General features: G+C 43.9%; 1 protein-coding gene across 1 annotated transcript in view; it reads right to left on the bottom strand.

Annotated features, from left to right (window-relative positions):
• Positions 1 to 304: 304 nt before the first annotated feature.
• Positions 305 to 21,088, bottom strand: part of LOC130885256 (guanylate cyclase soluble subunit beta-2-like) — a 60,608-nt gene continuing 39,824 nt past the window's right edge. The window contains exons 9-15 of the mRNA XM_057786699.1: positions 18,191 to 18,407; positions 11,500 to 11,820; positions 9,702 to 9,850; positions 6,762 to 6,908; positions 5,952 to 6,106; positions 4,449 to 4,600; positions 305 to 450 (exon numbers count right to left, since the gene is read on the bottom strand). Of these exons, the coding sequence (XP_057642682.1) occupies positions 305 to 450; positions 4,449 to 4,600; positions 5,952 to 6,106; positions 6,762 to 6,908; positions 9,702 to 9,850; positions 11,500 to 11,820; positions 18,191 to 18,407 (1,287 nt within the window). The remainder of the gene's footprint in view (positions 451 to 4,448; positions 4,601 to 5,951; positions 6,107 to 6,761; positions 6,909 to 9,701; positions 9,851 to 11,499; positions 11,821 to 18,190; positions 18,408 to 21,088) is intronic.

Genomic DNA, 21,088 nt, shown 5'->3' with positions numbered 1-21,088 from the left:
CCAAAGTCAGGGTGTCCTGTGAAGATGGACCCTAGGACACCGATTCAGAGGCAGAGATTGGGAAGCCGTGGGGCTGAGAGCAAGCAAACAGAAACAGACCCACAGGCAAAGTCAATATCTAGAACAGATACAGCTCCGGCCCGCTTGTGGCTGGCCGTGACCCATTACTACAAAGCATTTTCCCAAACCTCGCAGAAAGAGATGCAGTCAGAAATATTTTGGACTTCCAAATTATTCTAAGTTAATGTTCTTTGCTGCCATTGATGAAAAGAAATGAGCCACATAGGTTTGCTTTTTCTCCTGATCACAAAACAACACAGAAGACAGACGGCACGGGACCACTAGCAGGGAAACTTGTCTTGGTCTGATCTGGCGGTGGCTGGCCATTGGCTGCATCCGTGGAGTCTGGCCCTACCACAGGGCTCCCAGCAGGTGTGACTTCATCAGACACTGAAAAAAGACAGAAGTGTCAGTGGGCAAAGCTTCCAGCTGGTTTCCCTGCCGGGGGGGGGGGGGGGAAAGGCACTATTGGAACCAGGCTCCTGGAAACACAATGTGGCCCCGCTCTGTACAATAAGGTCTTCCCAGTTACGATAGCTACACCCCACTCCTCTCCGTAATTTTGCTCTGCTCTGCCGTGCTAAAAATGTCATCATAAATCTTTACCTCTGCACCACTCACGTGCCCTTGCTGGCGTGTGACTGTCTATGTGTTTTGAACAGCAAGGCCACAGGGGATGGGGTGTTAAGACCTGGGGCCGTGCACTGGGGAGTGTGACCCTGCTTGCCTGTGAGTGCCATGGTATTTACTCTCTGGGTCTCGTGTTTCCTCATCTGTAAAATGGGAGAAACTAATAATTAGAGTGAGGACCTATATCAAGTGGTTAACACAATGTCCCACGTGGAAAGAAAACTCCAACAGCCAATTTGTCTACCTGTGGGAGTCCAGAGGGCAGGCTGGGGACACAGCAGCCTCTGGGATGTGAGCCAGGAGAGGAGGGGCGGTGGGTTAGAGAACTCTGGCTATAGGAGCCGTCTCTCAGAGGCTCTCGCTACTCCTACTAAGTCATGTCCATTTTCTTTTCTATGATAATCATTGCTCTGGACGCACTTAAGTTTAAAAAGGCTCCTGTGTTGAACAGAGGCTCACATCCTTCTAACATCCTAGAAAGCAATCAGTCAAATCTGCTCTCCCTCCCCAAATTTGTGAGTAGGCTTCTGTGGCCTGGGGTAGGGCTTCGCAAATCTGCCTCGTGGTCAGTTTTGCTTTAAAATCTGAAGAGGATTAGGCAGGTTCCAGCAGGGCCAGACTGTGACAAGCCCTGTTTGATAAAGTCTTCAGTGAATAGGAGGTGAGTCAGAAGTCTGGCACTTCTGGACCTGTCTCCAGTCATGTGCCCTCAGATCCAGATTAAAGAAGACCTGGACAGGCAGAGCCTGCCTTGGGGCAGCTCAAGTAGACGAGTTATACCTAGAATTTAAAATGGAGGGTCTAAAATGACAAGAAATCGAGGTCCATAGAACTCTCAAATGCACACAACTTTTTCGCATATTCTTACAGAATGTGGCCCAAGTGGCGTGGCCGAGTATAGGTTCCCCTAGTTAAAGGTCATCTAATACTTTATCATTTCCCTTTCCCCCAGTACTCGGCCTGCATGAAGGCAATGTTCAGCCAGCAATTGTTACCTATTCAAGTCTTAGGGCTGACTGATTTTCTTTTGTTTTGCTAATTTTATCATTCTTAATACCCCTCATTTCTTTCACTTTTAATTATGGAGTTTATTGAACTACTAGGTTTCTTGGAAATCTGATAATTATAATTTTAAAAGCGATTACATTTTTCAGAAATGGACCATGCAAGTCGAATGGTGAGACAATGTGTTTGAAAGGGTTTGGGTTCACTTTTGTTCTAGGACCACAGTGCAGAGATGCAGGACACAAACTCAATGGTTTTTGTTTGTTTGTTTGTTCGTTTGTTTTGTCTGTTTGCTACTGAAAACACTTGGGGTTTAGAAGATGGCTCAGTGGGGGAAAGTTGCTTAAGTGCGAGGATTAGAACTCGAATCCCCAGAAGCCTCATAGAAGCTGTAAAGGTTGATGGGTTTGAGAGTTTCCTCGTAATCCCAGCACAAAGGCACGAGAGGTGGAGACAGAGGACCTCACAGCAAGCTGGCTATCTGGACTCTGAAACACCTGGCTTCACATTTGGTGAGAGACCCTGCCTCAATATATAAAGGCTAAGACATCTGATGCCAACCTCAGGCCTCCATACATGCGCGCACACACACAGCTACCACCCTCTTTACCACCACCTTCCAAATCAACATGTGTGTCCATGGGTACATGTGAGGAAAAAAAGGCATGGGTTTGGGAAGAGTCTTAGTCATACAGCAGTGTTTCTCTGTCCCATCCTCCATCACTGGCTTTGAGAAACTCCATCTGACTGTACGGAGATGACAATGGCCACCATGGAAAAATGTCCAGGCCCCCTGAGGTTATCATGCCTCTTAGGAAGCAGGACCTTCCCAGATGTTTCCTGAGAGCTCCAAGCTTTTTCATTGCTGCTGGAGGACTTGCCACTGTCCTTCATGGATCAGGGACAACCAAAGAGCAAATATGCCTTGACCTAGAGCCCAAGACGTTTATGGAAGGCTAGGAGGGAAGTGGCCATGGTGAGGGCAGTGTGTGAAAAGTGAAGAGATGGATCCCATTTGAGGACCCTGCAGAACGCTGTGCTCTTTATCTGCATGGTGCTCCCTAACAAAGGGGCCCAGAGGAAGGAATATGCCAAAAGAACCTGCCAGCAGAGAGAGTTGGAAGAGCAGTTGCTTACATATCTAAGTCAACAAATCCCAGTTTCTCTCTGGAAAGCACTGGGGATCTCTGCAGGTGAGTAGCACAGACCAGTGCAGAGTTTCAGTTAGACCTGGAAGGCTTCTGCCCTGCCCTTGTGCCTTCCACCATGACGCCCCAACTCCCATCACTTCACTTACTTCAAACACACCAACAATGAAGAGGAATGGCAAAAAATAACCTCTGTACTATGAGAATGGCATGATGGAAGGGAGGGAGGGAGGTTGTTTGTGGGAAAGGTGACAGAGTCTAGAAATGGAGACCCAAACACCTATGAGCATTGGTCCTGGTGACTTAAGTCAGGGTTTCCTGTAGTTTTTTATTAGACCCTTCCATCTCAATGTCTCCACCTGGATAGCAGCCTAAACCAACCTCAGCTCCCAGGGATGTTCAGCTGAACTGAAACTATAACAAAAGGCCATGAAAGTCAATCTTAAATTCTGCGAACGGGGGCTGGAGAGATGGCTCAGAGGTTAAGAGCATTGCCTGCTCTTCCAAAGGTCCTGAGTTCAATTCCCAGCATCCACATGGTGGCTTACAACCATCTGTAATGGGGTCTGGTGCCTTCTTCTGTCCTGCAGGCAGATGCACAGACAAAATATTGTATACATAATAAATAAATAAAAATAAAATATAAATAAAAATAAAGTTCTGCGAACAGCCATCTCTTCGTTGGAACCACAACACTTTTAAAGAGAGGGTCTGTATTCCATGTGTCCCCAAGAGTCATATTAGCTATGTGAACAAAAGGTTCCTGGGTTGAGAGGTTCCTCTTGGGGTGCTCTAGAGCAGCTGGAGATCAGCAAGTGTCAGACTGAACCCACTTCCTTGTCTTGCTTTCTTCAAAGGTAATAGAAATTTCCTGTGCTATAGAATTTTTTTCCTCAGGCCAGCATTTTCCTCTTAATCAGGGAGCAGCTGTAGGGGATGGATCAAGGCTGCTTTGCAGCACTGGGAATCTCTCAGATTCTAGCTTCTGTTTTGGGTACCACAAGCAAAACAGTGGCTCTTTGGTCCAACTTAGCCCCGGTTATTTCCCCCCAAAGTCCCACTGTCTTGTCATTCTTCAAGCTTAGTGAGTTATGATTTTTATCCCTCTTTCCAATTGGAAGGTTCTAGTGTGTGTGGAAAGCCTGCTCAGGAGCCTCTGCTAGGGTGAAGAGGCGGAGGAAGCACTCAGAGTAATTTCCTAGCACAGGAGCATCTGTAGGAAAACTCATTGCTTGGATATACAAGCACCATGGAAACTGATGCAGGTGAGAACTTGCCTCAGGATGTGAGCACCCAGGGAAAGATTTTTGACCTGATCATTGCAGGTGTCCACTGCTTAAATGGTAGCAACATTGTGGAGGGTGGGATGCTACCACATGCATAGTATCAGCATTGTGGAGGGTAGGATGCTACCACATGCATAGTATCAGCATCGTGGAGGGTGGAAGGCTGCCACGTGGATGGTAGCGGCATCGTGGAGGGTGGGATGCTGCCACGTGGATGGTAGCAGCATCGTGGAGGGTGGGATGCTGCCACGTTAGACACCTCTGCAAAGCTCAGTGAGGAACACCCGGCACTGAGGACAAGTCTTGTGGATGTGCTTACCTTTCTGATCAGTGAGAACTGTAGGTCGCCCCATGATCTCGTCCTCGGTGGCATTCAGATTCTGGATCAGAAAGTATGTGGTCATTTTGCCTTTCCCTTTCACTTCGATCTCTCCTCTCTTGACAATTTCAAACCCTTTGTTTTCCAGGGCTCTATATAGAGAAAACAAAATGTGCCAAATACCAAAGATCACAGACCAGTCCTAGACCCACAGCAGAAGAGGGAGGATCTGAGGTGACATCCTCTAGAGCCTGTTAGGACATCAGGGTGAGGGACTCGATGGGGAAGGAGGGAGGCAGGAAGTGCCAGTGTTCTGATTAGGGTGCCAAAGGCTGGGAGTAGCTACAAGGGACCCACACATCTTGTTTCTCCCTCACTGCTTGATCTTTACTCCCTAGCACCCTAGTTTTTTCTAAATCCTTGTTCTGGTTTCAGCTCGAGCATCTCCATAAAACCTTTCTGGATACAGACCCTTCCCAACCTCCCTCAGCCTATGCTCTAGGTCTACTGGTGGGGTAGTGGAATGGTCAGAGTGGAGTCTGCGCATCACCCAGCTCTTCCTGGCCTTCTCGGAGCTGAAGCAAGCTGTTAGCTGTTTTTTCCTTTCTTTTGCTTCTAAGCCTCACTATCAGATTTCCCCCCTTACTCTACTTTTACTGAAAATATTTTTTTCTACAATATATTCTGATCAAGGTTTCCCCTCCTTCATCTCCTACAAAACCGTCCCCACCCATCCAAATCCAAGCCTTCTTTCTCTCTCTTTTTAGGAAACAGGGAAATTAAAACCAACAACAAAAAATTTACCAGAATTTTTTTTAAAGGTGTTTTATGTAAATAAGAGTGGCATTGGTTTTTCTTTGTGGAGCAGCTTAACAGCAAAGGAACTGACCGGTATGAAGGAACCTAATCTAAGTGTGGCTTCTCCTAACCGCTCGAGAAATAGTGCCATTTGGTGCACACTTTCATGTGTGTTCTATTTCAATCACAACCATGAATTCTCTTTCTTCCCCTACTAGACCAAGCTGACAAGATTTTTCTGGGAAAGACCAGAGAGTGACTGTTTCAGGCATTGTGAGCCACAGTCTCTGTCATGACTGCCTGACTCTGCCACTCACAGACACATCAGTCATGGACGATGTGTAAATAAAAGCAAATGCCTTACATCAGAGAGACCTTACCGTTGAATTCTAGCTCTGCTTTGGGTACCACGAACAAAACAGTCACCCTATCATTCAGCTCAGCAGTGGGTAATTTCCCCCAAATCCTACTTTCTTGTCCAATAAAACTATTTCCAAAACCAGGCAACAGTTTGGATTTGGCCTGGGGGTTATAGAAAAAAAACAAGGTATAGTAGAGGCCCCTCCCCACGTCCTATCTGTAAACCAGTAAAGCACGGGAGAAGAACCATCAGCCTCTTTCCTGTCCTTTCCATGCTGGGGGGCAGTCAGATAGTTTGGGGGAAGCTGGAAGGACAATGAAGCCAGGGGTAAACTGATGGCCAACCTGTAGGCTGTGGGGCTCAGATGCACTTTGTTGGGAAGCCCGTGACTTTCCATCCTAGAGGCTGTGTTGACAGTGTCACCAAACAAACAGTACCGAGGCATCTTGTCTCCCACAACACCTGCTAAGACTGGTCCCGTGTGGATTCCCACTCTGATCTGCGCAGAGAGAACATCACTGAGAAGAGAACTTTGAATCTTCTTGGCTTTACTCTGCAGGCACGGTTTAGCTAAGATGAAAACACACCTACTGAAGTGGTTAGCTACACAAGGTTTGACAAGTGCACGTTGTGCTGCAATCACAAGGTAATACCTTGTGTTATAAAGTAAATACATATTTAATTTTTTGCCAATCCAAAACTGCCCCGAGTTTTCCAAGGTTGATTCTCCAGTTCTCCATTCATATCTATAACAGTTCACACCTCAGCTGAGCTCTGAGCTATCAAGGACATGCTAGGCATGCATTTGCCCAAGTAGAAATATCTGCTCGGTAAAGCCAAGTCACCTGAAGTGATGCTTGAACAAAAAAAAAGCAGGAATTACAAACAAGGAGCCCTCGGCACCGTCCTATTACAAAGAAGAGTATCCGTGAGTCCCAGGAAAATCTCAGAGCAAATAGCCTTCCCCGGAGCCTGGGAAAGCTGAGCCTTCTCCCAAGCTTTCCTGCTTAGGAGCATAAGCAAGAGAAGAAAGGGCTTTTGATAGAGGATGCAATGTCAACGGTGTCACATACCCCAAGTCTACCCGAGCAGACCAGAGCTTTACTCTCGTGTGTTATATTTTGTCTCAAGTGAAGCGCTCCTTTTCTCCCTACCTGGATGGGCTCTCCAGTGACAGGATTCATCACTTCTTCTGCAGAAATTCTCATCCCCAAAGCAAAATTAGCGACTCTCTGAGCATGGCTCTCAACAGGCACTGGTACTCCGCCTACCACCATGTAAGCGTCACCGATTGTTTCCACCTGCCAGGGCAAAAATAGAATAAAATAAAATAAAAAGTGTTCAAAGTGTTCAGGGAGTTTCCTTCATGTCCCATCCAAACACCTGTATGTGCCTCTCATTGACAACAAGCTATTGATTCTTTGCTGGGGAAAGGAGGAGTAAGAAGGAGAAGGAACGCAAGGTGGCCAAGAGATCTTTCTGATTTTGTTTTACTTTTGGTACCAGGGATGGAACCCAGGATCTCACATGGCTAGGCAAGCTATACCCCCAACCTCCTTACTGGTTTTAGTGAAAATGAGTCCCAGAGATGTAGTGTGGTTTTGTTTGTGTTTTAACAAATAAAGCTTGCCTGAAGATCAGAGGGCAGATCTAAGCCATTAGAGGCCAGAGAGTGGTGACACACACCTTTAATCCTAGGACTCAAGAGACAGAGGCAGAGTTTTCTCTGTGAGTTCAAGGCCACCCTGGGTTACAGGAGATTGACTCTGTCTAAAAGAGAAACAGCTCACACAAAGGTGATCCCAGCACTCGGGATCACACAGCTTTGTTTAAAATTGTTTGTTTGAATTTGTTTAACATATATATTTTTCTCTGCTCCCCGTTTTTCCTCCCCCCTCACCTTCTCCTATGATCCCCATGCTCCCAATTTACTCAGGAGATCTTGTCTTTTTCTACTTCCCATGTACATTAGATCCATGTATGTCTTTTTTAGGGTCCTCCTTGTCATCTAGGGGTACTCTGGGGTTTTGAACTGTAGGCTGGTTTTTCTTTGCTTTATGTCTAAACGCCACTTATGAGTGAGTACATATTATAATTGTCTTTCTGGGTCTGGGTTACCACACTCAATTTGGTGTTTTCTAGATCCATCCATTTGTCCACAAATTTCAAGACGTCATATTTTTCTCTGCTGTGTAGTATTCCATCATGTAAATATACCACACCTTCTTCATACATGCTTTGGTGGAGGGGCATTTAGGTTGTTTCCAGGCTCTAATTATTACAAATAGTGCTGCTATGACCATAACTGGGCACATTTCCTTGTGGTATGATTGAGCATCATTTGGGTATATACCCAAAAGCGGTATTGTTGGGTCTTGAGATAGATTTCCTAATTTTCTGAGAAATCGCTATGCTGATTTCCAAAGCAGCTGTACAAGTTTGCACTCCCACCAGCAATGCAGAAGTGTTCCCTTTACCCAACATCCTCTCCAGTATAAGCTGTCATCAGTGTTTTTGATCTTGGCCATTCTTACAGGTGTAAGATGGAATCTCAGAGTTGTTTTGATTTGCATTTCTCTGATGGCTAAGGATGTTAAGCATTTTCTTAATTATCTTTCAGCCATTTTAGATCCATCTGTTGAGAATTCTCTGTTTAGGTCCATTCCATACTTTTTATGGTATTATTTGTTTTTTGATGACCAATTTCTTAAGTTCTTTATATATTTTGGAGATCAGCTCTGTCTGATGTGGGGTTAGTGAAGATCTTTTCCCATTCTGTAGACTGTCATTTTGTCTTGTTGACCGTGTCCTTTGCTTTACAGAAGCTTCTCAGTTTCAGGAGGTCCCATTTATTGTTTCTCTCAGTGTCTGTGCTGCTGGGTTATATTTAGGAAGTGGTCTCCATCAACAGTGCATTCAAGTGTACTTCCTACTTTCTCTTCTATGAGGTTCAGTGTGGTTGGTTTTATGTTGAGCTCTTTGATCCATGTGGACTTGAGTTTTGTGCATAGTGATAGATATGGATCTCTTTTCATTCTTCGGCATGTTGATATCCAGTTATGCCAGCACCATTTGTTGAATATGGTTTTTTCCATTTTATATTTTTTTCTTCTTTGTTAAAAAATCAAGTGTTTGAAGATGTGTGAATTGATATCCAGGTCTTCTATTCGGTTCCATTTGTCCTCCTGTCTGTTCTTATGCCAATACCAGGCTGTTTTCAGTACTATAGCTCTGTAGTAGAGTTTGAAGTCAGGGATTATGATGCCTCCAGAAGTTCCTTTATTGTACAGAACTGTTTTGGCTATCTTGGGTTTTTTGCTTTTTTAAATGAAACTGAGTAATTTTTTCTTTTTTTGAGGTTTGTGAAGAATTTTTCTGGGATTTTGATGGGCACTGCATTGAATATGTAGATTGCTTTTGGTAATATTTTTACTATGTTAATTCTACCTACCCAAGAGCATGGGAGATCTTTCCATTTTCTGGGTCTTCTTCAGTTTCTTTTTCCAAAGATTTAAATTTAATGCCAGCACTAGGGATTAGAGACAGGAAGGGCAGAGAGGGGACTATAAGGTGGGAGGAGACAGGAGCTCAGTGCACTCTGAGGATGAAGTCTGAGAAGACAGTCTGAATACAGGACCATCCCTTGTGTCTGACCATTGGTAGAGGTAAAATATCTCTCTAGTGGCTGGCTGCACTGCTTCTCTGATCTGTCAGCTTTCACCCCAATATCTGACTCCAGGTTTTATCTATTAAGATTGATTAGAATTCATGCCCCACAGAGAAGATGGAGTTCCTAGGTAGTCACATGATGTTCTATATCAGATAATGAATTATGTGGCTGAAACTCTGCCGAGCAGGAGACCAATGCCCGGGACAGTGATGATTGCTGCCCCTGGGTACCAAAGCACCTCCTGAGCACAGGCATTCTAACGGAATTCCTACGCACTTCTCAATCCCTGCGTGCCTCTCCTTAGACTGGTGTAGATACAGAAAGGGAAGACAGGCTCAAGTGCTTCCCTCCTGGCTTGATTCCAGAAGCAGGCTGCACGCATGTACACACCACACACACACACACACACACACACACCACTTACTTTGTAGACCTCGTGAACACTGGTTAGCCTGTCAAACTTGGAGTACATTGTGTTCAGCATGTTCACTATTTGGATAGGTTCACAGGCCGCACAGATGTTGGTAAATGTTACCACATCACTGAAAAGGATTGTACACGTTTCAAATTCTCCTGCAACAGAAATGAGGTCAGCGGTAGCCAAGGATACAGAATAATAATTCTACGAATTTTTAATCCAATGCCTTTTGAAGACCAAGCCTGCCTGCCCCCTGGGGGAAAGGAGCTGACGTCATCCCCTCTTGCCCATCTAGTCAACAGATATGAGCACATACATTGGGTCCCTACTGTGAGATAGCCTTTGTTCCACAGGAGTCATATTGCATGAAATAAGAAGAAGGAGCCCTGGGTCTTAGGGAGTTTCCCAGCTAGTGCTGGAGGCAGGAATTTGAGTCAGCAAATGCTCCCCTGAGAAGTGAAAGCGCTGTGGGTTGAGAGAAATGGCCCTTACTGAGCCAGAAGCTCGCCCTTTCAGCTAGGCTGGCTGGCCAGCAAGCTCTTGCATCTACCTGTCTCTGCCTCCTCCAACCCCAGTGCTGGGGTTCTAGGTACGTGCAGCCTTACCCCGCTTTTCATGTGGATGCTCACAATTTGAACTCCGCTTCTCTCGCTGTATCAAGCTTCTGTGTGCTCACGTGTTGCTTTTTATGGGGGTAAAGGGGATTTGAACTCAGGTCTTCATGTTTGCAGAACAAGTGGTCTTACCTCCTGAGCCGTATTTCCAACTTATTATTCCAACTTGAAATAAATTATAACATGTTTTGATGTTATGACAACCTCAGAACCCTCACCTCTTACCCTCAGGATAAAATCTTGCTGGTCCCCCCTCACCCAGCCTCAGCCCAGGCCTTGCTCATGTGTGATGAGCTTCCAGTCTTCCCTCCCTTCCTCACTATATCACAGTTAAACCTGGCATATGATAAACAAGCCATGCCACCTCTACTATAAGGAAAAGGAACTTGGGATTAGGGAGATGGCTAAGAGGGTAAGGTGACTTACTGTGTGAGCAGGAAGGCCTGAGTTCAAATCCCCAACACCCACATGAAAAGCCTGTCCCAAAGTCTGAATGTGGCGAGGGGTAGATACTGGAGGATTTCTGAGGCTTGCTGCCCTCTAACATAGCTCTAGTATCAGTGAGAGGTTTTGTCTCAAAGGAATAAGACAGAAAGGAGTAGAAAGAGGTAGGCATCTCTGAACTCCATGTGTGAACAGGCATATACACTAACACACACACATGTCTATATACCCCACACACACTAGTGAGTCCTCACTGTCTATACAATAACAAACATTTTCTATAAGAACCCAGAATTATTATTACACCCCCAGAGTCTCCTTGTCCATGCCCTGCTCTGGAAACAATCCACACTCCACTCTTGTGTTATTTTTTATTATCTTCAGGCGGTGGTGGCGCACGCCTTTAATCCAAGCACTCGGGAGGCAGAGGCAGGTGGATCTCTGGGAGTTTGAGGCCAGCGTGGTCTACAAGAGCTAGTTCCAGGACAGGCTCCAAAGCTACAGAGAAACCCTGTCTCGAAAAACCAAAAAAAAAAAAAAAAAAAAAAGAAAAGAAAAAAAATAAAGATGTGGGTTAACCACTAAGCCCAAGATGATGCCGTTTCTAAATGATAAAGCCACAAGTCAAGCCCAGATCTGCCTAGGTTCAGATTCCACACCCCTTAGCATGAGCACCATCCTCCCTAGGGTACCTTACCTGCAGCCACCTTCTTGCTAGCTCAACGATCCTCCCTAAAGTACATTACCTGCAGCCACCTTCTTGCCCTCCTTGAGCTGGTTGGCCACATGTTCAGGCAGCATGGCATACAGCAAGGTCTCTGTCTTCTTCTTTTCGATGGCCAGGTGCTTGGAGAGGACTCGCAACTCCTCCTTCTTCTTCTCTAGCTGGCGGGACAACTCCATCTCTGCCAGCCGCTGCTGGTTGAGGAGGATGAGATCCCTGGTGGTGTCGTGGGGAGCGATGTCAGAGAGATGCATCTTGCTCTCCTCCAGCTCTTGCAGACTGCGGAGCTTTGGAGAACACATGAAGATCATGCAGCGCAGAGAGTCCATCCAGATCATCTGGCCTGCCCATCACAGAGAGGAATGTACCAGTAGAGAATGTCAGGCAGTGAACAGGAGGCCAGCATCACCCGTGCCACATGCCCTTTAGCTTCTGCACAGTCTGCTCCCTCCTTCTTAGCCATGTGTCATGAGAATTGTCTGGACTTCTCCACTCTCATCTGTCACTCTCTGCACAACAGTTCTCCTGACTGTTGTGCTGAGCATGAGGTGCCAACACCACTCTTCTCTGCTCTTCTGCTGGGTAAGGTGTTGACCTAACCTCCCTTCTGGGAATCTTTCTTCCTGAGACTTTTTACCACTGATTTCTCTCTGAACTTTCCCTACTTATCTGAAGTTTTTCTTTAGTCTGTGTCTATCTGTGTCTAGCCTCCCCCCGTTTCTCTCACTTTCTTAAATGTTGCATTGCCTAAGATTTTGAGTTCAGCTTCTCTCTCTCTCTCTCTCTCTCTCTCTCTCTCTCTCTCTCTCTCTCTGTGTGTGTGTGTGTGTGTATGTGTGTGTTTGCATGTGTGTGTGTTTATTTCTTTAAAAATTTTTATTTGTATGTAGGTATGTGTTTATGTTCCCAACTTGAGTATAGATGTGTCAGATGCCCTGGAACCAAAGCTATAGCCAATTGTGGACCATCTGATGTGGGTCCTGGGAACTAAACTGGGGCCCTCTACAAGATCAAGTGCTCTTAACCATTGGATTATCCCCCCAGCTCATTCATTCATTCATTCATTCACTCATGTATTTTTGATGTCAGGATATCACTCTGTAACCTGGGCTAATCTTGCACTCATGGCAATCCCCCTGTCTGACCCTCCCAAGTGCTGGTATTATATGTATGAGCCACCACACCTGTCTGGGTTTTCTCTTTTAACATTATCCAGCAGTATCCTATACCACAATGACAATAAATCTGAGTCTCCTAAGAAATCTTGCTTCCCAGACTCAAATTGTGCATTTCTTTAAGAATATTATTAATGTATATCAAAAGCAGTAACAATTCATTACAGAAAGGGAAAAAAGCATAAGAAAATAGTGAATGTCATCTATAATAATCATATTGCAGATATATATTGACTCTTAATATTCTGAATTACCCAAAGAGGCACTATCTGATATCTATTTGCAATCTGAATTTTCACATAAAACATATTTCCCTGTGGCATTTGGTACAGATATACAGCACAACTTTTGCTGATTATATTGGTCGTGGTGTTTTATTTAAATCACAAGCCAGCATTGATTACATTATATCTAGTGTATCTTTCTATAAACAATACTTCTATGAACAAGCTTGAGACCTCTTTATGTATACCTGTGCCTGTTTTGTCAAAGGATACCCTCAGGCATATGGTATTGCTTAGACAAAAACGTGCTGTTTCTTGAAGTTCTAGATACTCATTTCCAAGTGCCCTCTGTGATGGTGCGGCAACTATGTTGGTTTGTTTTCTCTGTTCCCATTAGATGCTTGTTTGCGGATGTCTGCCTCTTCCTTCCCACCATCCCTACAAATGCTCTCTATCATGGAGTCTTGTCATTTAAGTATTAAGTACCAACCATTGACCTGGCACATGGTGGCATGAACTGACAAAATTCCTGTCCTCAAGGATTTTAGTCCTTGCCAATTCTCAGTTCCTCACACCTTCCTTACCAGTATCCAAGCAAGAATGGTGATAATTGTCCTAAATAGTCTCTCATAACATCCACCATGTCCTGCTTTATTATGTTGTGATTGTGTCCTGAGAGTCATCCCTGGAGTCCTCCCTAAGTTAATCTCACACCTGACCCTTCTCACCTGCACCCCAGCAATGGCTGTCACCTGCCCGCCAGACTCCATTTCTCTAAACCATTAACCATTCTTTGACACACAAACCTCAAGTAGTATCCACAAGAGACCTTTAAAAGTGTTTCCAGTTGCATGGCAGAGGCCAGGTATCCATCTGGCTGCCTATGTCTCCTATCACTACACTTCACCATTAACTCAAACCTTCAGAACACCTTTTCCTGGGGCTTTTTCCTCAGCTCAGTTTGCACACATGTTTAACATAAATACAGACTGATCATCAGTCTAACGAGCAGCTCAAGGTGCCCCTCACAGCAGGTACAAAAATGTACTTGCGGGATGAAGGCCTAAGCATAAGAGGAAAAGTATGAACTTCTTCGAAGAAAACAGGAAAATGGCTTTGGTTGTGCCAATGGTTTTGTGGCTGTGACAGTAAAAACCCAGCCAGAAAGAGTAATGCAGATAAAGTAGACTACAGTAAAATTTAAAACTTCTGTGCATCAAGAAACACAAACAATAAACTCGGTCAATCCATAGGATGAGAGAACATATTTGTAAATCATCTGTCCAATAAGGAGTTAATAACTATAATGCATAAAGAACCACCTCTCTCCCACACAGTAAAATATTGACAAAAGACTTGAATGAACATTTTGCCAAATACCTGAAGAAATTCTAGGAGCGATGGTATCGGCATAACTCTAACCAGGCAAATGAAAGACTTGTATCATGAAAACTTCAAGACACTGAAAAAAGAAATTGAAGAGGACACCAGTAACTGGAAAGATCTCCCATGCCAATGGATTGGCAGGACTAATATTGTTATGATGGCTATCCTACCAAAACTCATCTACATTTTCAATGCAATCCACATTAAAATTACAACACAATTCTTCACAGAAATTGTAAAAAATAATTTTCAACTTCTTATAGAAACACCAAAAACAACAACAACAAATTAACCAACCAACCAAACAAACAAACAAAAAAACCCACCCAGGATAGTTAAAACAACCTGTAACAATAGAATAACTGCTGGAGGTATCACCATCCCAGATTTCAGGTTGTACTATAGATCTATAGTAATAAAAACAGCTTGGTATTGGCATAAAAGTAGACATGTCAGTCAATTGAATCAAACTGAAGGGCACCGTATACTTAAGGACACCTAGTTTTTTTTTTTTTTAACAAAGAAGCAAAATAAGCAAATAAGTAAACATTGGAAAAATGCAGCATCTTCAACAAATGGCCAAACTGGATGGTATATGCAGAAGAATGAAGGCAGGTCCATTCTATCACCTTGAACAATTTCAACTCCAAGTGGATCAAGGACTGCAACATAAGACCAGATACTCCTAATCTGGTAAATAAGAAAGTGGGGGATAGGTTTGGACTCATTGGCACTACTATTTCCGAACAGTAGTACATCATTAGCACAGGCACTAAGACCAACAATTAATAAATGGGACTCCATGGAGCTAAAAAACTCTTGTACATTAAAGGATTGTATAATTTGGGTAAAGCAGTGACCTATGCAATGGGAAAAGATCATTACTAATTATACATCTGGCAGAGAGTTTGGATCTAAAACATAAAACTGGACATCAAGAAAACAAATAACCCAATTTAAAAATGAGGTACAGAACTAAACAGAGAGTTCTCAAAAGATGAAACACGAATGACTGAGAAACACTTAAAGAAGCATTCAGCATTCTCAGCCACAGAAATATACAAACCGACACTACTTCCATTTTCAGCTTACCCCAGTTAGAATGGTCAAGATCAATAACCAAATGGCAGCATATACTGGTGAAGATGTGGCCAAAGCAGAGCACTTACTCATTGCTAGTGGTAGTGAAGACTGGTACAGTGGCTGTGGAAATCAGTATGTCAGCTCCTTAGAAAACTGGGACTTGATCTACCTCAAGATCCAGCCATGCCACTCTTGGGCATCTAACTAAGGGACTCTACAGTCTACTACAGAGGTGTTTGTTTATGCTCACTGCTGTTCTATTCTCAAGACCCCAAAATTGAAAACAGCCTAGGTGTCTACGAACTGATGAATGGATAACTAAAATGTCACATATTTATACTATAAAATTCTTCATAGATCATGAAATTGTCAGGTGAATGGATGGAGCTAGAGAAGAGGAAACTAGAACAGGAGGATTAAACAGGGAGGGGCATTAGAGAGAACAGAAAAGGAAGGAATATGGGGGGAAAAGAAACACTAAAAGACATTTGAAAAACCATGTGAAAATCTCCAACTATAGAAGCTTCCTAAATATATACAATATAAAAGGAATCTAAGCAGAGTAGACCAAATATTAGGTGAGACAATACGCCAAATAGACTTTTATGACACTCAATAAAACCTCCAATGCCAGGATTGAATCTTGTTGAGATGTATTGCCAAGGCTGTTGGTAACTCTCCACAATCTGATGGTGAGGCCCTACTGCTAAAGAAAGCACATGTGTCACCGAACATGGAGGTGTCCAGCTGATGCCTAACTAGAAGCTTCACCCCTAGTGACTAGCATTCATGGTTCTAGAGGGTACTCTGCATGATACAGGACTAAGGCAATCATCAATATCTTCCAGCTACAAGCTTTGCAAACCTCACCTGTGACCTGCCTCCAATATATATGTTTTTGTGTAATAGTGGCACAAATGTTATAGGTGTAACCAACTACTTTGTGATTAGATTTAAGGCCCAGTCCTTGAGAAGGAACCCGCTTCTGACACTGCTCAAATGGCCAAGAACCTTAGAACAGATAGGTCATGGGCATACTATTATTCTACTAAAGAAACGTGACAAAAATGACTTCTAATGATCCACAATTATACCCATAGATCAGTGCCTCACTCAACTCACATCAAGAGAAGTTTCTTCTTGTAGTGAGTGGGAAACTAGTGCAGAAATAGACAATGTGCAAAAAGTAAGAGACTTTAGATCACTCAGTTCTAAATTGAATGTCTTAATTAAATCTCTCCCTTTAGTACTCAGGGGAAAATAAAGAAGATGAGGCAGAAATATCCTAAGAGCCAGAGAGGTTAGATGGCACCAAGGAAACAGTGTCTTCCAGATGCCACAGGACCGATGCCCATATGAACTCACAGAGTCAGAGGGGATAGACGGCACCAAGGAAACAGTGTCTTCCAGATGCCACAGGACCGATGCCCATATGAACTCACAGAGACTGTGGAATGCAGAGAACCTGCACAGGTGCAAGCTAGATGGAGACCCAGTGCTGAGGGGGGTGCAAGCATGATCTCCCACCTCTAACCAAGAAGTTATGATAAACTGATATGTGCCAACAAAGGAAAAATTAGTTTTCTCCAATGAAGTCTTACTGGTTATATTAACTACACTTCAGCATAGGATCTATCTCCAGGAGTAATTGGCCAACACAAAGCAAACTCGATGATATTTTTGTAGGTTTTTTTTGTCTCATTTTGCTTTGTTTGAGCATTTTTTGACTTTTTCTTTTTTTGCTTGCTTATTTTTGCTTTCTGTTTGTGTGTGTGTGCGTGTTTCTTGTTTTTTCCTCTTTATTTCTATAAAGAGAGAGAGAACATGAAGTTGGGTGGGTAGGTAGGAGGCGGGGAGGAGAAAAAAGATGGTCAAAATACATTGTATAAAAAACATTTTCAATAAAAAAGCAATTTACTACATGATCTAGCAAGTCCACTTCTGTCAACAGGCTCAAAAGAATTAAAATCCAGGACTCAAGGAGATAGACAGATAGTCTATGGCCACAGAGAGTCACACTAGTCAAAGGAGATAAGTCAAGTCTTCAGTGAATGAGTAGGTAGACACAATAAAGCAACAGAGTACTGTCAAGCCAAAAAGAGAAGGAAATGAGCCAGTCACAGAGAAACAAGTCCTATAAGACTCCACTTACCTTACCCAGTACCTAGAAAAGCCATGTCACAGATATGAAGGTAAAGCTGGTGGCCATGGGGAGGAAGGAGGAACAGGCAGCTATTTAATAGGCATAGAACTTGAGTTCTGTAGATGTTAAAAATGTTCTGGATACGGATAGGGTGATGTGTGTACAAACTGTGAGTATTCTTTATATTAATCTCCTGTAGTATGGATTAAAATATAGAAAACTTCTGGTATAATTGAAGCAAAACCAAAGTGTATTCCCTACCAATAGGTCAGATGAGTTTGTTGCTTTAGAAAGACTAGACATTAAATTAATATATTATCTCTCATGTGATAGATAGCAGAATTTTATAACTATAGAGTTTATAATCACAACTGTGTATTTTAGTGTACAGTCTAGCCATATCATATGGTGTTGGAATAGACAATATATACATTTCCATGTAGTATGTTTATGTGCATATGTATACTTATTATATAACCCTTTTATGTCTAAACCAGAAATGATTAAAATTAAAAGGTGTTATTTACTGATCAGGCCAAGTAGACATATCAGAAAATAACAAACAAACAAACAACCCAGGAACAACAACAGCAAAAAATTCAACTTTGCTCTCAATGTAGTTCCTTCGCTGGCTTGGGAGAAGTTGAAAAGCTGCCTTCCCTGCTGATCTAACAGGCAGAAGGGAAAGGCATGGGCTCTTACCCCGGAGTTTGAGTGCCGGCTGGCTCTTCCATGTTTTGGGCATCATTTCTCTTCTTGTCTTCAAGACAAATTGGCTGTTAATGAACTTGCAGATGCTGGAGATGCTGAAGGTGACTTGAGGGTGGATGATGGAGAAATACTCATCTATCCCAAACTTCTGGGTCAGGAGTCCAGGGACATACTTCTGAATATTCACTCCAGCTTGCTTGACCTTTAGCTATCCACAGAGGACACACGTCAGTCTGGGGATCAGAAAGCAACTTCCACCATCGGCTTTCCCTGAGATATGACATTTGGGCTTTGCTTTGCAACTCATTGGGGAGAAGAAGAATCAATGACGGAATAAACACAATAAAACTATCATTTTTTTTAAATGGTCAAACCTGCAGTTGATGTTAGAAGAGGAATGACACAGCATGGGGCTGCTCAGAAGCCTTGTCTGACCGCCAAGAGGCATTAAGGCTCTCAACAAGGCCAGTAGTTTCATCCTGTACTGTCTCTCCCCATCCCCCACACAACCCCTGTCCCCAGTCCATCCTGGAACTAGGACAAGGTTTCTTTGCTCTCTCCAGAGAATGCACAGGAGGAGCACAAACTGAGGACCGTGACATCACCTGCCCAATACCAGCACAGTGTCTGGGAGCCTTTACTAACCATAGGAACTCAGGTAAGCTACAGAAATCACCTTCATGTATCATTCTGTTCCCGTTCTGCTATACCCAAAAGCTGAAAGGGAGGGGAGTATTTAGAGCGACTGGATTGAAAGCAATGGCATGAATCATGATGTCGTAGCATTGGAAAAACGTGAGCATTCATTGGTTTTTTATAATTCTGTTTTCCACCTATGGGTGTTTTCTTACTGCCATGACGCCATCTCGTCTCTAGGGAAGACACTACACTCAGGTGAGTATATGCATAGAGTTCATGCAGAGCAGGCAATTGACACGTGATGTGCATTTGAATTTCAACAAACACTAGAAGAAATCATATTGGCTGATCATTGTGGGCCCATATTTCGGTTTGGCACAGTAGCCATTAGCCTGGTCTGAGCTAGGCACATAGCTCTGCAGACAAGCTGTCGCCTGCTTAACAAAAGTCAGGATGTGCTGCTCCTAGCTTCTTTTGTTAGAATGTGGATTACCTGAGGAGAGATGTTGGCTAAAGCTGATGACTCGAGAGTTTCAGAGGTTCGATGCTTCCTTCCTTTTGTAACTAAGAGAATGTCTTATAGAGATGCTAATTCATGGCCTACCTGACTGCTAGATGCAGACGTGACCTAAGCCCAGGCACCTGGTTGCCTTGGAGACAGCCTAATGTGTTTTCCCCCACTGAATGGAGATATAAGATGTTCCGAGAATAAAGAGTCATTCTGGCCTTTTCCAAGATGACCTTGTAAGCTGTGTCGGTTTTATTCCTCACGACTCCGTTTCAGCCGGGTTAGGGAATCTATGTTGGACCCACATGGGCTCCGACATAATGGCGCCCAACGTGGGGCTCGAACCCACGACCCTGAGATTAAGAGTCCCATGCTCTACCGACGCGCAGATTAGGAGCTATGCAGATACAGGATTCTTTTCAGAAGAACAATAGCCTTCCTACAGCAATGGCGGGCTTAGATCCACCCTCGGCTCAGAGTACACCGAAAGTGAAGCAGAGACATAATGATAGCAGTGAATCTCCTCTACAAGCTTGTATCAGAGAAGCCGTTAGCAGAGGAGAAGAGGTGCAAGGATTTCAATTGTTTCCAGTTATTGAGCAGAGAGATGCGCAAGGAAATCTGCTTAGAGTACATACTCCTATATCATTTAAGTTACTCAAAGAATTAAAAACTGCTTGTGCTCAATACGGTGCCACGGCACCCTTTACCCAGACACTGGTGGAAAATATAGCTGTAGAAGCTCTACCACCAGCAGATTGGAAGCAGATAGCCAAGGCTTGCCTGTCAGGAGGAGACTATCTATTGTGGAAAACTGAATTTACAGAACAGTGTCAGGCCACAGCTGAGAGAAACAGGACTCAGCAAATTCCTATTTCATACGAGATGCTAGCAGGTGAAGGACCCTATACGGGAGCAAATCAGCAGTTAGAATATGATATAGTAGCTTATGTCCAGATCAGTACAGCGGCCAAGAAGGCCTGGAATAAGCTTCCATCGTCAAAAGAGCAGACTGAGGAGTTGTCTAGCATAAGACAGGGACCAGATGAGCTATTTCAGGATTTCGTTTCCAGACTAACGCAGGCATCTAATAGGTTGATTGGAGACTCAGAAGCAGCACAGATAATAATTAAGCAGTTAGCATTTGAGAACGCCAATGCTATATGCAAGGCGGCTATAAGGCCTTTTAAGAAACAGGGCAATGTTGCAGATTATATCCGAATCTGCTCGGATATTGGCCAATCATATACACAAGGAATGGCATTAGCGGCTGCTTTACAGGGAAAGACAATTAATGATGTCTTATCCCAGCAGGGAGACCTAGCCCCAGGAAGAGCGCAAGCTACAGCAATGCCTGGAGGCTGTTTTGGATGTGGTCTTATGGGACATCAGATCAGACGATGTCCTGATAGGAGAGCAAGCCCTAGAACCAGGAGAGAACCAGGATTGTGTAGGAGATGCAGAAGAGGGAAGCATTGGTCCAGTGAGTGTAGATCAAAAAGAGATGATCTCGGAAATCCTCTTTCGGGAAACGGATTCAGGGGCCAGCCTCAGGCCCCGCGACAAATTTATGGGGCAATCCAGCAATCTGCACACCAACAAGGAGATATATACAGGACCTTTTCAGAGCCACACCAGGGAGTGCAGGGCTTGACCTCAGTTCAGCCATTTACACGGTTATAACGCCTGAAATGGGGATGCAAGCTCTCCCCACAGGGATCTATGGGCCTTTACCAAAAGGT

The sequence above is a fragment of the Chionomys nivalis genome, chromosome 12 (assembly GCF_950005125.1).
Source record: "Chionomys nivalis chromosome 12, mChiNiv1.1, whole genome shotgun sequence".
Classification (NCBI taxonomy): Eukaryota; Metazoa; Chordata; class Mammalia; order Rodentia; family Cricetidae; genus Chionomys; species Chionomys nivalis.
Note: the sequence above shows the minus strand (reverse complement) of the source record. Positions and strands in the feature narration are given on the sequence as shown.